A 14,567-nucleotide genomic window follows, 5' to 3' on the forward strand; every position below is an offset into this window, starting at 1 on the left:
GATGAGGCGTGGGCAGCACGGTGGTACCGTGGTTAGGAACTGCTGCCTCACAGCGCCAGGTGCTTGGGTCACTGTCTGCGCAGAGTCTGCACGTTCTCCCCGTGTCTGCGTGGGTTTCCTCCAGGTGCTCCGGTTTCCTCCCACAGTCCGAAAGACTTGCTGGTTAGGTGCATTGACCATGCTAAATTCTCCCTCAGTGTACCCGAACAGGTGCCAGAGTGTGGCGACTAGGGGATTTTCACAGTAATTTCATTGCAGTGTTAATGTAAACCTACTTGTGACAATAAATGAATTTTTAAAAACAATAAATGCCAAAGATGTCAACATTCCCTGAAAGAATAAAAAATACCTTCTGCAGAGTAGGTCATCACTGCCCAAATTTAAAAACGATCCGAAATGCCAACATTCAATCCCCAAAACATGGACAACTTCATCAATAATAATAAAATTGAAAGCTTGAAGTTTATTTATTATTTATTAGTGTCACAAATAGGCTTACATTAACACGGCAATGAAGTTACTGTGAAAATCCCCCAGTCGCCACACTCTGGCGCCTGTTCGGGTACACTGAGGGAGAATTTAGCATGGTCAATGCACTTAACCAGCACGTCTTTCAGACTGTGGGAGGAAACCGGAGCACCCGGAGGAAACCCACGCAGACACGGGGAGAAAGTGCAGACTGCACACAGACAGTGACCCGAGTCGGGAATCGAACCCAGGTCTCTGGTGCTGTGAAGTAGCAGTGCTAACCACTGTGCCACCGTGCCCCTGGCGCTGTGAAGCAGCAGTGCTAACCACTGTGCCACCGTGCTGCCCCAGGTCTCTGGTGCTGTGAGGCAGCAGTGCCACCATGCCGGCCTCTTGAACTTGAAAATGAACAGAATTATGGAAGATCTAAAACATCAGGGAAATAGAGTGCTTTTAAAAATTCTAGAAATAAAAAAATACAACTAATCATTCATTGTAGACTCGGGAGAATAATTTAGAAAGTGTTGAAATCTGATCCCCTAAATACTCAGAAATACACAAGATAAACTAAATCCACTGAAATTTGATGTGTCCAGTATTCCTAACCCAATTTTTTCTTATTCATTCATGAGACATGGGCGTCGCTGGGCCAGCATTTATTGCCCATCCCTAGTTTCCTGAGGGCAGCTGAGAGTCAACCACATTATTGTGGTTCTGGAGTCACATGGAGGCCAGACCCGGTCAGAACGGCAGATTTCCTTCCCTAAAGGACATCAGATGGGTTTTTCCAACAATCGACAATGGTTTCATGGTCAACAGTAGATTCTTAATTCCAGATTATTTTTTATTGAATTCAAATTCCACCATCTGCCTTGGCGGGATTTGAACCCAGGTCCTCAGAACATTAGCTGAGTTTCTGGATTAGTTGTCCAGCGATAATACCACTCGGCCATCGCCTTCCCTGATTTTGGAGATTTCTAGCTGGGAAACCTCGTGCTCCAGTGATGGTCCTTTGCCAGAAGGGAGAGCAGTTCCAGGCAATTTTGACCATCCCACCATCAGGCAGTGTGGATGCCGGAATAGGCTCCATCTAGGTGGGTCCATCAGGGTTACAGAGGGTCACGTCAGGGCCCAGGGCTGAATTAAAGCTGCAAACCCTCCAGGACTGTCCTGGAGTCTCTTGGTATTAAAGATTAATCACCAGGGCATCACTGGGAGCAATCAAAGAAAATCCTTGAAAAGCAGAAAAGTAAATAGCTTTAAAAGCAGTCCAGAGAAGGTTCATTGGACTCATTCCTGGTATGAAGGGGTTATCTTATGAAGAAAGGATGAACAGGTTAGGCCCATACTCTGTTGTCAGTGCAGGTTCGATGGGCTGAATGGCCTCCTTCTGCACTGTAGGGATTCTATGATTCTATATCCTTTAGAATTTAGATAAATGAGAGGGGATCTTATTGAATCATATAATCCTGAAGGGACTTAATAGAGTGGATACCTCGGGGATGTTTCCTCTTGTTGGGGAGAATAAATCTAGTTTAAAAATAAGAGGTCTCCATTTTAAGTGGAACCTTTTTCTTCCAAAGGGTTCTTGGTGTGTGGCGTTCTCTTCCCCAGAAGTAATGCAGGCTGGGTCTTTGAATTTATTGAAGGCAGGGTTGGACAGATTTTTGGCAGGATAATGAGGGTCAGACAGGAAAGTGGAGCTGAGCGCCATGATCTTACTGAACGGATGCAGCAGGCTCAGCGACCAAATGTACTGCTCCTGCTCCTGATCCTATGCTGATCCAATGACAGCAAGGTAGGGTGGGGTGGGGAAGTTTGGTCCGTTATGATGATGGATATATTGGATGTCCACTTACAAGGAATTGGAGGAGGGGCAATTGGAAGTGGGGGTCATATGCTAAAACCTCGAGGAATAAATCCTACAAGAGTTGGCAATCCCAGATTGGTACCAGGCATGGATCTGCTCTCCCCAAGTTCCATTATCCTCGAAGAATCATAGAAACTCTACAGTGCAGAAGAAGGCCATTCAGTCCATCGAGCCTGCACTGACAACAATCCTACCCAGGCTCTATCTCTGTCACCCCAAGTATCTACCCTGCTAATCCCCCTGACATTAAGGGTCAATTTAGCATGGCCAATCAACCTAACCCGCACATCTTTGGAGCATGGGAGGAAACTGGAGCTCCCGGAGGAAACCCATGCAGACACGGGGAGAACGTGCAGACTCCACACAGACAGTGACCCAAGGCTGGAATTGAACCCGGGTCCCTGGCGCTGTCAGGCAGCAGTGCTAACCACTGTGCCACCATGCTGGTGGATAGCATTCTGTTAATGTTCCTTGGCGATGATGCTAGACAGTTATTGCTTTTTTGTCTGGTGTATCCTTTGCCCCAGCTGCACAAGACCCACCTACAGGAGCCACAGGAGCCCACCAACTAGTCTTTAAACTTTAAATCGCACCAGAATGCCAGATTGAATCTGATGTGTCAGGCTCGAGGGGTCGAGTGGCCTACTCCTGCTCCTAATTTGTGTGTTCAGATGTAGTCAAGGGTTACAGTGAGGCAGAGAGGAAAGTGGATTGAGACAAGCAGATCAGCCATGATCTGACTGAATGGTGAGCATGCTTGAAGGGCTGAATGGCCTACTCCTGTTCCTAAATCCTATCTGCTTATGGCTGACTACTGATAATGGGGGCAAAGATTCTGAGGCACCAATGTATTTGCCTGGAACAATACCTTTCAGGTATTCACCTGAGGCGAGGTATTACCTGGTCCATTCAAAGTCATCAGCTTTGAAGATCTTCTTGGCAATTAGCTCACTCAGTATATCACGACAGTGCACATTAATGGTCAGTAGAGTCTCCAGCATGGTTTCCTGGAAAGCTCGCAGAGGCCTGGACATGAGTTCTGCCAACCCATCCAGCCTACCCATCAGCACCTGATGGACATCCTGCAACTGGCTGTGGGGCTTGCTTCCACTGAAACACTTCTCACAGTCCCGGTTGAACATTATCTGACTCTGCATCAACAAACACAAAAAACAAATACATTCACACCAGGAAGATTTTCCTGTCAAACATTTCCAACCCCCCAAAGTAAACTCATGACCCTGTGGACTGCATTAGCGATCCTATCCTGCTGTACTCTGTTCGGCCAGAGGAAGCAGATTCAATATGACTGTCAAAAGGGAGCTGGTAAACATTCAACGATGATAACTCTCCAGGGAAAATAAGGATCGAGAAGTGGAGTAGAGTTAACAGGATAGACTCGTTCTGTGCTGTATGATCCTGTGATCTTTTACCTTGAGGACAAGTGAAAGATCTCAATGAAACCTGAAACTGGGGCACTCGTTCACAGAATTTACCATCTTTTCTTAAAGGGCCCAGTGTGCTAGTAGTGACATTAAGGAGGTGTCCTATCTGGACCAGTTTATCCTCCTGAGCCAAGGATTGACAGATATGGCTCTATAGAGAACAGCAACAGACACAAGTCATACAAGCAACAATGAATCAAACGCTCAAAAGTTATTTGAAAGTTGTTTTTTAAACTTTACACAATGCAGTGAGGTCTGATTGAAAGGCTGAGGCTCATTAATCATTTTGAACCTCAAAGTGTTCCCATTGTTTGAAACTGACAGCTAATAAGTCATATAAACATTACTGGCCCACTGGTCTGCTTAAAGAAATACTACAGCAGCCTTTTTCAGGGCACAATCTGGGCACCTGTCTCTCTGCAGATAGAGGGCAATGGAAGGCGTCTCCGACAGCACTCTGGCTTGTTAATGGTGACAATGCAGCATCTTTTACACCCAAAATGTAACTGTGAGTGATGTAACCATTCCAAATCAATCCACCAATTCTGGATCACTCTTTGAAACTAATTTAGGCACAAGCAAAAATTAGCCTTGTAAAGTTTATTTATTAGTCACAAGTAAGGCTTACATTAACACGGCAATGAAGTTACTATGAAATTCCCCTAGTCGCCACAGTCCGGTGCCTGTTCGGGTCAATCCACCTAACCAGCACGCCTTCTGGAGCACCCGGAGGAAAGCCACGCAGACACGGGGAGAACATGCAAACTCCACACAGAGAGTGACCCAAGCCGGGAATCGAACCTGGGACCCTGGCGCAGTGAGGCAGCAGCGCTAACCACTGTGCCACCGTGCCACATTCAACACAGCTCATCCAGACCATTACAGGTCACTGTTTAACCCTGAGCTGTGCTTTCAAACCCATCCTCTCTGTAATACTACCTGTTTCTGTCCTATCCAACCCATCTACTGCTGATACCCTTATCACATCCAGACCCAGCTATTATAAAGTTCTCGATGAAAACATCTTGTCTTCTGCCCTCAGTACATCCACCATAGAATCATAGAAATCATAGAAACCCTACAGTACAGAAAGAGGCCATTCGGCCCATCGAGTCTGCACCAACCACAATCCCATAGAAACTATAGAAAATTACAGCTCAGAAACAGGCCTTTTGGGCCTTCTTGTCTGTGCCGAACCATTTTTGCCCAGTCCCACTGACCTGCACTTGGACCATATCCCTCCACACCCCTCTCATCCATGAACCCGTCCAAGTTTTTCTTAAATGTTAAAAGTTACCACTTTAAAAGTTACCATTTACCACTTTAGCTCATTCCACACTCCCACCACTCTCTGCGTGAAGAAGCACCCCCTAATATTCCCTTTAAACTTTTCTCCTTTCACCCTTAACCCATGCCCTCTGGTTTTTTTCTCCCCTAGCCTCAGCGGAAAAAGCCTGCTTGCATTCACTCTATCTATACCCATCAAAATCTTATACACCTCTATCAAATCTCCCCTCAATCTTCTACGCTCCAGGGAATAAAGTCCCAACCTATTCAATCTCTCTCTGTAACTCAGCTTCTCAAGTCCCGGCAACATCCTTGTGAACCTTCTCTGCACTCTTTCAACCTTATTTACATCCTTCCTGTAACGAGGTGATCAAAACTGTACACAATACTCCAAATTCGGCCTCATCAATGCCTTATATAACCTTACCATAACACTCCAACTTTTATACTCGATACTCCGATTTATAAAGGCCAATGTACCAAAGGCACTCTTTACGACCCTATCCACCTGTAACGTCACTTTTAGGGAATTCTGTACCTGTATTCCCAGATCCCTCTGTTCAACTGCACTCTTCAGAGTCCTACCATTTACCCTGTACGTTCTACTTTGGTTTGTCCTTCCAAAGTGCAATATCTCACACTTGTCTGCGTTAAATTCCATTTGCCATTTTTCAGCCCATTTTTCTAGTTGGTCCAAATCCCTCTGCAAGCTTTGAAAACCTTCCTCACTGTCCACTACACCTCCAATCTTTGTATCATCAGCAAACTTGCTGATCCAATTTACCACATAATCATCCAGATCATTGATACAGATGACAAACAACAATGGACCCAGCACCGATCCCTGCGGCACACCACTAGTCACAGGCCTCCACTCAGAGAAGCAATCTTCCACAACCACTCTCTGGCTTCTTCCATTGAGCCAGTGTCTAATCCAATTTACTACCTCCCCATGTATACCTAGCGACTGAACCTTCCTAACTAATCTCCCATGAGGGACCTTGTCAAAGGCCTTGCTGAAATCCAGGTAGACAACATCCACCGCCTTCCCTTCATCCACTTTCCTGGTAACCCACCCAGGCCCTACCCCCATATATTTAACCGCTAATCCCTCTAACCTATGCATCTCAGGACACTAAGGGCAATTTTTAGCATGGTCAATCAACCTAACCCGCACCTCTTTGGACTGTGGGAGGAAACCGGAGCACCCGGAGGAAACCCACGCAGACACGAGGAGAATGTGCAAACTCCACACAGACAGTGACTCAAGCCGGGAATCGAACCCAGGTCCCTGGAGCTGTGAAGCAGCAGTGCTAACCATTGTGCTACCGTGCCGCCCGTGTAGCAGTGCTAACCACTGTGCTACCGTGCCACCAGCTCCCATACCATCCTGCTTCCCTGTGTGTGCTGATTTACAATCTGCCATGTAGGGACCGAATTCTCATTCAAGATTGAGCTAATCGGTTTCGGAACTTATTAGTCTGTAAGGCTAATTTTAACTTGGGATATACTGGAGAGAAGCAGCAGTGCTTTTTCCCTCTCTCTGGAGTTGGAGTTTTTGTTCTTTCTGTGGCTGTTTTTGGAAGCTGCCCGGGATTAAGTTTACCTCTCTGAAGTTTAGCTATTTTGAGGATATCCTTCTGTGCAAACAGCTGGCCTGGATTTCTGTCCACAGGTGTTACAAAGCTGAAGATCTAGTATCACATGGGCAAACTTGCTTTTTGTGCTAAGTCTGCAGAACGGTGTATGTCTGTGGGATGGTGTTTAACTTGGAACAACAGAGATAGCTAGTTATTAGGAGTTAGACTGTGTCAAGTTTAAGTCTTGTAATTGATAAAAGTTATGCTAATTCTTTGTGTTATATGTTAACTGTGTTCTTAAATAAACTTTGTTTGATAAAATGTGTCACTTGAATCATACCTGGAGTGAAACACCTTATGCTCACCAATGCCAAAAATCAAATGTAAAATTTAGGGTCTTGGCTAACTTCACAAAACACCTTGCGGTTCTGACCTGGATCTTAACAGTGTAGTAATTAAATTGGCTTGTTACTTTTCAGTTAGTCTAATCTCATTTGAATGTTTGTTAGTATTTCTTCCAGAGTTTAGGTGCTATGTAAATTCAAATAGCAGCAAGATAAGATAACATGGGTCACGACCACATCAATCTGAGGCAATAGGGTCCGGGGAAACAAACCCAGACTTCAGGTGGTCTCCTACCTGAGTTGATGGGGTTAGTGTCAGGGCAAATGGGCAGGATTGGGATGCTGAGTCCCAAAGCAACACTCCATAGGAAAAAGGACATCTTTAAACTCAACTTGGTGTCCAGTCTTTAAGCGATGCCACTATTGTTCAGCTGTCAGCATCAGTCCCAGGTGAATTTAAATGTTCAAATGACTTCATACAGCCTGAGAGGACATTGGGCCACAGTCTTCCCAAAGTAAAGTCAGGAGACAAACCCATGCGAATTTTTAAGAATCAGCCATGGTTCAGTGATTGGATTCACCCTTTGGAACCATAAGGTCATAGATTCATGTCCCATTCTACAGACTTGAGAATTGAATCCAATTTGTTAGTCCAATGTCACACTAAGAGAGTGCTGCACTGTCATAAATGTTATCTTTGAGACAAACTGAGGCCCGTCTGCCCTCTCAATCATAGAATCCCGATAGTGCAAAAGGAGGCCATTTGGTCCATCGAGTCTGCACCAACTCTTACCCAGGCTTATCCCATAACCGCATAAATCTACCCCACCAATCCCTCTAGCCTATATCTTGGGATATTAAGGGATAATTTAGCACGGCCAAGCAACCTAACCTGCACACCTTTGGACTGTGAGAGGAAATTGGAGGATGCAGAGAAAACCCACACAGACACAGGGAGAACATGCAAACTCCACACATTCACCCAAGGCCAGAATTGAACCTGGGGTCTCTGGCACTGTGAAGCAGCAGCGCTAAGCACTGTGCCACCATACAGCCCACCACTGTGCCACCGTTCCGCCCACCACTGTGGCACTGTGCCACCAGTACTTCTCCAGGATCCAAGGATTTTTGGAAAATTACAACCAATGCATCCACTATCTCTGTGGCTACTTCTTTTAGGATCTGAGGATGCAAGCTATTAGGGCCAGGGACTTACCTGCATTTCGTCCCATTAGTTTGTCTAATACTATATTCATTTTTCCTTCATTGTCACTGGGTCAACATTCCAGAACTTCCTTCATCACAGCACTGTGAGTTTACCGGCACCACGCCAACTGAAAGTGTAGTCTTTGTCAGCGAGCTGAACCAACATCCTGTTGCCTTTATGGCAGCAGATATTCCCAGAACTGGGCACCCAGGCTGTGGCCTTCATGATTACCAGGAGTATTTAAATTCCCCTAGCCCACCAGTCAGCTGTACGATCACTGACCTGAGTGGGGGGAAGAGATTTCATGTCACCCCAATAAAAACATTAAAGCTTGCTATCTTTTATAGTAACTGTCTCCACATGAGTTTCGTTCCCAAACAAGGTATTCCACTGGGATTTAACAAGAACACAACAATAAACAGTCGCTGAATGAATCGACACTAAACAGGACTGAAAACTGAGCACTCTATGAGAGTCGATGATAAGGCAAGAGTTTGGACAGTGAGCTATGGCGAATTTAAAGTCCTGCACGACTGAAGGCGGAACCTCCAGATTCAGAAGTATTTGTTTCAGCAGACGCGAATGGGTAGTGGCAAGAAGCAAGTTTTTCCACACCACTGCTCCAGGGTGCAAGGGCTTCAAGTCATTTTCAATCTTCTGCACTGGCTGGGAGCAGCCAATATGAAACTGAGCTCAGAGCTTTCCTAACCTCAATTCCACATCAACCCGTGCCTCTCATCTGACCCATAGAGCGGGGGGGGGGGAGGGGGGGGGGGGGGAAGAAAGGAGATCAAGAATTCTGGGAGCAAATGAAAACTCTGCTTACCACAGTGAGGACCACCTGCCCTGGATGAGACAGCACCCACTCTTTAAATTGTGTTGACTTCCAGGTGTTAATTCCCATCTGGAGATGCCTAGATTAACAATCAAAGAGAAATATCAGTATTTTGGAGCTATAAACATGGCTGACCATGGATACGGTCACAGAACAGACTAATTATATTGTACCAGGGCTATTGCTGTTTGAATCGCCCTGAGAAATTTGGGGTTTTTTCTTCACAAATAATGGCTTATTTAAAATGCAGACTAAAGAACAATAATGATCAGAGGAATGTGGACAGCCACTGGTTAATAAATGGGGCAATTTGAAGAGGATGGATGGGTGGAGTGTAAGAGTAGGGAAGTTTTGCTGCAACTGTACAAGGTACTGGTGAGACCATATCTGGAGTACTGTGAGCAGTTAAGGTCCCTTATTTAAGGAAAGATATTATTTTATTGGAGGCAGCTTAGAGAAGGCTCACTAAGGTGATCCCTGGTATGGAGGGATTATTTTATGAGGAAAGGTAAACAGGTTGGGTCTTTACTCATTGGAATTTAGAAGAATGAGAGGTGATTTCACTGGAGCATATAGGATTCTTGAGGGGTTTGACAGGGTAAATGCTGAGAGGATGTTTCACCTGATGGGAGAGTCTAGGACCAGAGGCAGAGACTCAGAATAAAGGGGCATCAATTTAAGAATGAGATGAGGAGGAATTTCTTCTCTCCGAGTGTTGTGAGTCTTTGGAACTCCTTGCCACAGAGAGCTGCGGGGGGCAGAGTCCTTGTGAATATTTAAGGTTGAGATCGATAGATTTTTGATCAGTACGAGAATCAAGGAAAGGGCAGGAAAGTGGACGCGAATGACGTCGGATCAGCCATAGAAACATAGAAAAACTACAGCACAAAACAGGCCCTTCGGCCCCACAAGTTGTGCCGAACATATCCCTACCTTTTAGGCCTATCTATCACCCTCCATCCTATTAAGTCCCATGTACTCATCCAGGAGTCTCTTAAAAGACCCTATTGAGTTTGCCTCCACCACCACTTACGGCAGCCGATTCCACTTGCCCACCACCCTCTGTGTGAAAAACTTCCCCCGAATATTTCCCCTGTACCATGATCCTATGAAATGGTGGAGCAGGTTTGAATGGCCTACTCCTGTTCCTATTTTTTATAGTTTTTAAAGATAATTATAAAAGAATGAGGACAGAATTGGCTGGGGTGGACTAGGAAAGGAGTTTAGCAGGAAAGACAGTTGATCAGCACAGGCAGACGTTTATGCATGACTCATAACAAAGATATATCCTGGTGAGGAAGAAGGATTCTGGGAAGGGGAAAATCTACCGAGTTAACCAAGGAAGTTGTTGCAATTGTTCAAAACATAGAGCATTGGTAAAGCCACGGCTGGAGTAGTGTGTACAGCTTTGGTCTCCTTATCTGAGGAAGGATATTCTTGTTATAGAGGGAGTGCAGCAAAGGTTTACTTCCTGACCTGAGTGGGGGGGAAGAGATTTCATGTCACCCCAATAAAAGCATTAAAGCTTGCTATCTTTTATAGTAACTGTTTCCACGTGAGTTTCATTCCCAAACAAGGTATTCCACTGGGATTTACCAAGAACACAACAATAAACAAAGTCGCTAAATGATCGTACAGTTGACTGGTGGGCTAGGGGAATTTAAATACTCTTGGTAATCATGAAGGCCACAGCCTGGGTGCCCAGGCTGATTTCTAGGATGGTGGGACTGACGTATGAGGAGAGATTGAGTTGGTTCAGATTATATTCGCTGGAGTTCAAAAGCATGAGGGAGATCTTATAGAAACTTGTAAAATTCTAACATGGTTAGACAGGGTAGATGCAGGAAGGATGTTCCCAATGGTGGGGTGTCCAGAACCAAGAATCACAGTCTAAGGATACCTTTTAGGACAGAGATGAGGAGAAATTTCTTCACCCAGAGAGTGGTAAGCCTTTGGACTTTGCTACCACAGAAAGCACCTGAAGCCAAAGGGGATCAAAGAATATGGGGGGGAAGGCGGGATCAGGCTATTGAGTTGGATGATTATAATGAACGGGGGAGCAGGCTTGAAGGGCAGAATGGCCTACTCTTGCTCCTATTTTCTGTGTTTCTGTGTTAAGTGTAGTATTAAACTGAAAGGAAAAACAAAGATTAATGGTAGGACAGAGGATGGGAAAGTTTTAAAAACCAAAAGATTAACAAAACATAATAAAGAGGGAGAAGATAAACTATGAGGGTAAACTAACAAGTAATATAAAAATGGACAGCAAGAGCTTCTTTAAATGTTTAAAAAGGAACAGAGAGGCCAAAGTGAACATAGGCCCATGAACAGTCATTTAAACTGAAACGTTCCTCTCCAACACTGAATAGATGTTCCTAACCAGGTAAACAGCACAACCTTACAGACTCATACTCTCCGCTGCAGAGATCTGTCTATCCCCCTATATGTTCTTATTAACTCCCCCACCGCTTGAATAACTTCCTGTAGCATGGTGCCATGCTCAGTTCATCCATCCACCTTGCAGCCTCTGTCTTCATCCGTTCAGGCTGCAAGGACCTCAAATCTGGTGGTCAACTGCAAGAATGAAGGCTCCTCAGGCCCTTTATCTTCCTCACTCACAGTCACACCCTACTTCACCCCTCTGACCACTTCTAAACGCTGCCAGATTGCATTTCCTCTTTAGAAGAAGCTGGGTGCCTGAATTATGCTGAATTCTAGGATGGGCATCCAACCAATGCATAATGCTGGCTGTATGCACAAACTATTGCAATCAGATGACAGTCTGGATATGATGTGCCATCCGCACTGACATGAACTGTGTGCCCACACCCGGCCCTCACCCCACAATGCTCCAATTTCCAATCACTTACTTTTTCACAGACTCAAACATGGCAGTTTCCACATTTCCCAGCCATTGTTCAATAGGACCCCGGATTCGAATATTCCTGCACAAAACAAGTTAACAAGAATCAGTGTCATCAGGACATCGGCTGGGATATGGCAATTTGGGTTTTTTCTCTGGGAATGTTAAAAATTAATGCAAAGCTAAAACTAATTTTCCCCATGGAATCAAAGAATAGCTTCCTCAGCAACAACTTCACAAATTAAATGGCAATTAGATGTTGCAGGAAAGAAAATGAAGTACATTGACAACACTGTTTTCAGAAACTTACTGATAATGATGAATCAAGAGAACATTTAATGATAAACATTGCACCCTCTGACAGGATGTCCTGGCATTATAAGGTTTTCTGAGAAGGGTCTGGTTAAAAGGGGTCTTGACAATTCAGGATGAGGTGGTATTTTTGCAGTGACTGTGTGCTCTGTTACAAAGTGTACAGGATATAATGCAGGGGGTGGAGAGGCACTTGGAAGAAGACAGCAATCAGCTGACGTGGGATAGGAATAGTATAGGTGTGCTTCTTCAACGTTAATTTCAGGAGCTAAAGGATGAATAAAGGTAGAAGACATCCAGTATTACAGCGAGATACACAAGAGGTAAATAAGCAGATTATTTATTGTTAATGAAGCACTTTGGCTGGGGGTGACCATCCTGCCGTTTACACCCAGATGTGGCTCAGAGAGTTTAGCAGATCCTTTTTACCCTAGTTGTCAGTTTCAAATTCAGCACAGATGCGATGAGCCAAGTAGCTTCTTTCTGTGCTGTAACATTCTCTGGCTCCTTGGTTTTTGACCATGTAAACCCAAACTAAAGGGGAGTAAAGATCAAGTCATTCATGCAAAACGGAATAAGTGTATCTGTTAACATAGTTGGCACCTTGGCATGGGAAGATTTTCATTTTCTGCAGACTTGATCATCACTACAATGGGAGGTCTGGTCGCTTGCTTGAAGATTTCCAGAGATCTGATGTTCTCAAAGCATTTGGCCAAATGAGGCTACAGAAACAATGAAGAAATCAATATGACAATTCATACAGTTAAACCCGCCCATTAGGATCTCCTTGTGGTGATGCCATTTTCCAACTTTCTATGAGGGAAATCATAGAATGGTAAGTACCCAAGACAATGTGAATCATCATTGTACCAGCTCCTTGAAAGGGTTATCTGATCACTCTCACTCCCCCGTTACCAATATACTAATTAGGAATAGGCCACTCGGCCCTTCAAGTCTGTTATAGAGTCGTAGAGTTTTACAGCATGGAAACAGGCCCTTCGGCCCAACTTGTCCATGCCGTCCTTTTTTTTTAAACCCCTAAGCGAGTCCCAATTGCCTGCATTTGGCCCATATCCCTCGATACCCATCTTACCCATGTAACTGTCTAAACACTTTTTAAAAGACAAAACTGTACCCGCCTCTACTACTACCTCTGGCAGCTTGTTCCAGACACTCACCACTCTGTGTGAAAAAATTGCCCCTCTGGATACTTTTGTATCTCTCATCTTAAACCTATGCCCTCTAGTTTTACAGTCCCCTATCTTTGGGAAAAGATATTGAGGGGCAGCACAGTAGCACAGTGGTTAGCACTGCTGCTTCACAGCTCCAGGGACCTGGGTTCGATTCCCGGCTCGGGTCACTGTCTGTGTGGAGTTTGCACATTCTCCTCGTGTCTGCGTGGGTTTCCTCCGGGTGCTCCGGTTTCCTCCCACAGTCCAAAGATGTGCAGGTTAGGTTGATTGGCCATGCTAAAAATTGCCCCTTAGAGTCCTGAGATGCGTAGGTTAGAGGGATTAGTGGGTAAATTTGTAGGGATATGGGGGTAGGGCCTGGGTGGGATTGTGGTCGGTGCAGACTCGATGGGCCCAATGGCCTCTTTCTGCACTGTAGGGATTCTATGATTTCTATGACTATCTAGCTGATCTATGCCCCTCATTATTTTATAGACCTCTATCATTCAATGTTCTGTCATTCACAGCTGATCTGTTTGTATCTTCAACACCACATTCCCACCTACCCCCAGTAACCCTTCACCCCGACCTCGTCCTCAAAAATATTCAAAGACTGTTTCTACTGCCCTTTGAGGAAGAGAAGTTCAAAGATTCACAACCTTCTGAGAGAAATATTTCTCCTCATCTCGACTTAAATGGGTGACACATTAATTTTAACCAACGACCCCCAGACTCTCCCACAAACAGAAACATTCACTCCACATCCACCGATCAATACCCCTTGGATATTTCAATAAAGTCACTTCTTATTCGTCTAAACGTCAGTGGACGCAAGCCTGGCCTGGCCTGGCCTGGCCAATACAACCCGTCCACTATTAGTTTCATAAACCAGCTCCAAACTGTTTCTGACACATTTACATCTTTTCTAAAGTAAGGAGATTGACAATGTTCACAACTCCAGATGTGGTTTCACCAATGCTCTGCATAATTGAAGCATAACCTCCCTAGTTTTGTATTAAATTTCCCTCACAATAAATAATGCATCCTCTTAACTTGCTTCATAACTTGCCATACACTAGAACACGCAGATCCCTTTGCATCTCAGAGTTGCGCAATCTCTCATCATTTAGATAATGTGTTTCTCGTTATTCCACCTGCCAGATCTATGTCCATTTATAGCCTCC

General features: G+C 44.8%; 1 protein-coding gene across 1 annotated transcript in view; it reads right to left on the bottom strand.

Moving 5' to 3' along the window:
- Positions 1 to 14,567, bottom strand: part of LOC144493937 (dynein axonemal heavy chain 6-like) — an 814,395-nt gene that overhangs the window by 658,889 nt on the left and 140,939 nt on the right. The window contains exons 18-21 of the mRNA XM_078213513.1: positions 12,815 to 12,933; positions 11,907 to 11,981; positions 9,028 to 9,115; positions 3,239 to 3,489 (exon numbers count right to left, since the gene is read on the bottom strand). Coding sequence (XP_078069639.1) covers positions 3,239 to 3,489; positions 9,028 to 9,115; positions 11,907 to 11,981; positions 12,815 to 12,933 — 533 coding nt within the window. The remainder of the gene's footprint in view (positions 1 to 3,238; positions 3,490 to 9,027; positions 9,116 to 11,906; positions 11,982 to 12,814; positions 12,934 to 14,567) is intronic.

This window comes from Mustelus asterias, chromosome 5 (genome assembly GCF_964213995.1).
Source record: "Mustelus asterias chromosome 5, sMusAst1.hap1.1, whole genome shotgun sequence".
Taxonomy (NCBI): Eukaryota; Metazoa; Chordata; class Chondrichthyes; order Carcharhiniformes; family Triakidae; genus Mustelus; species Mustelus asterias.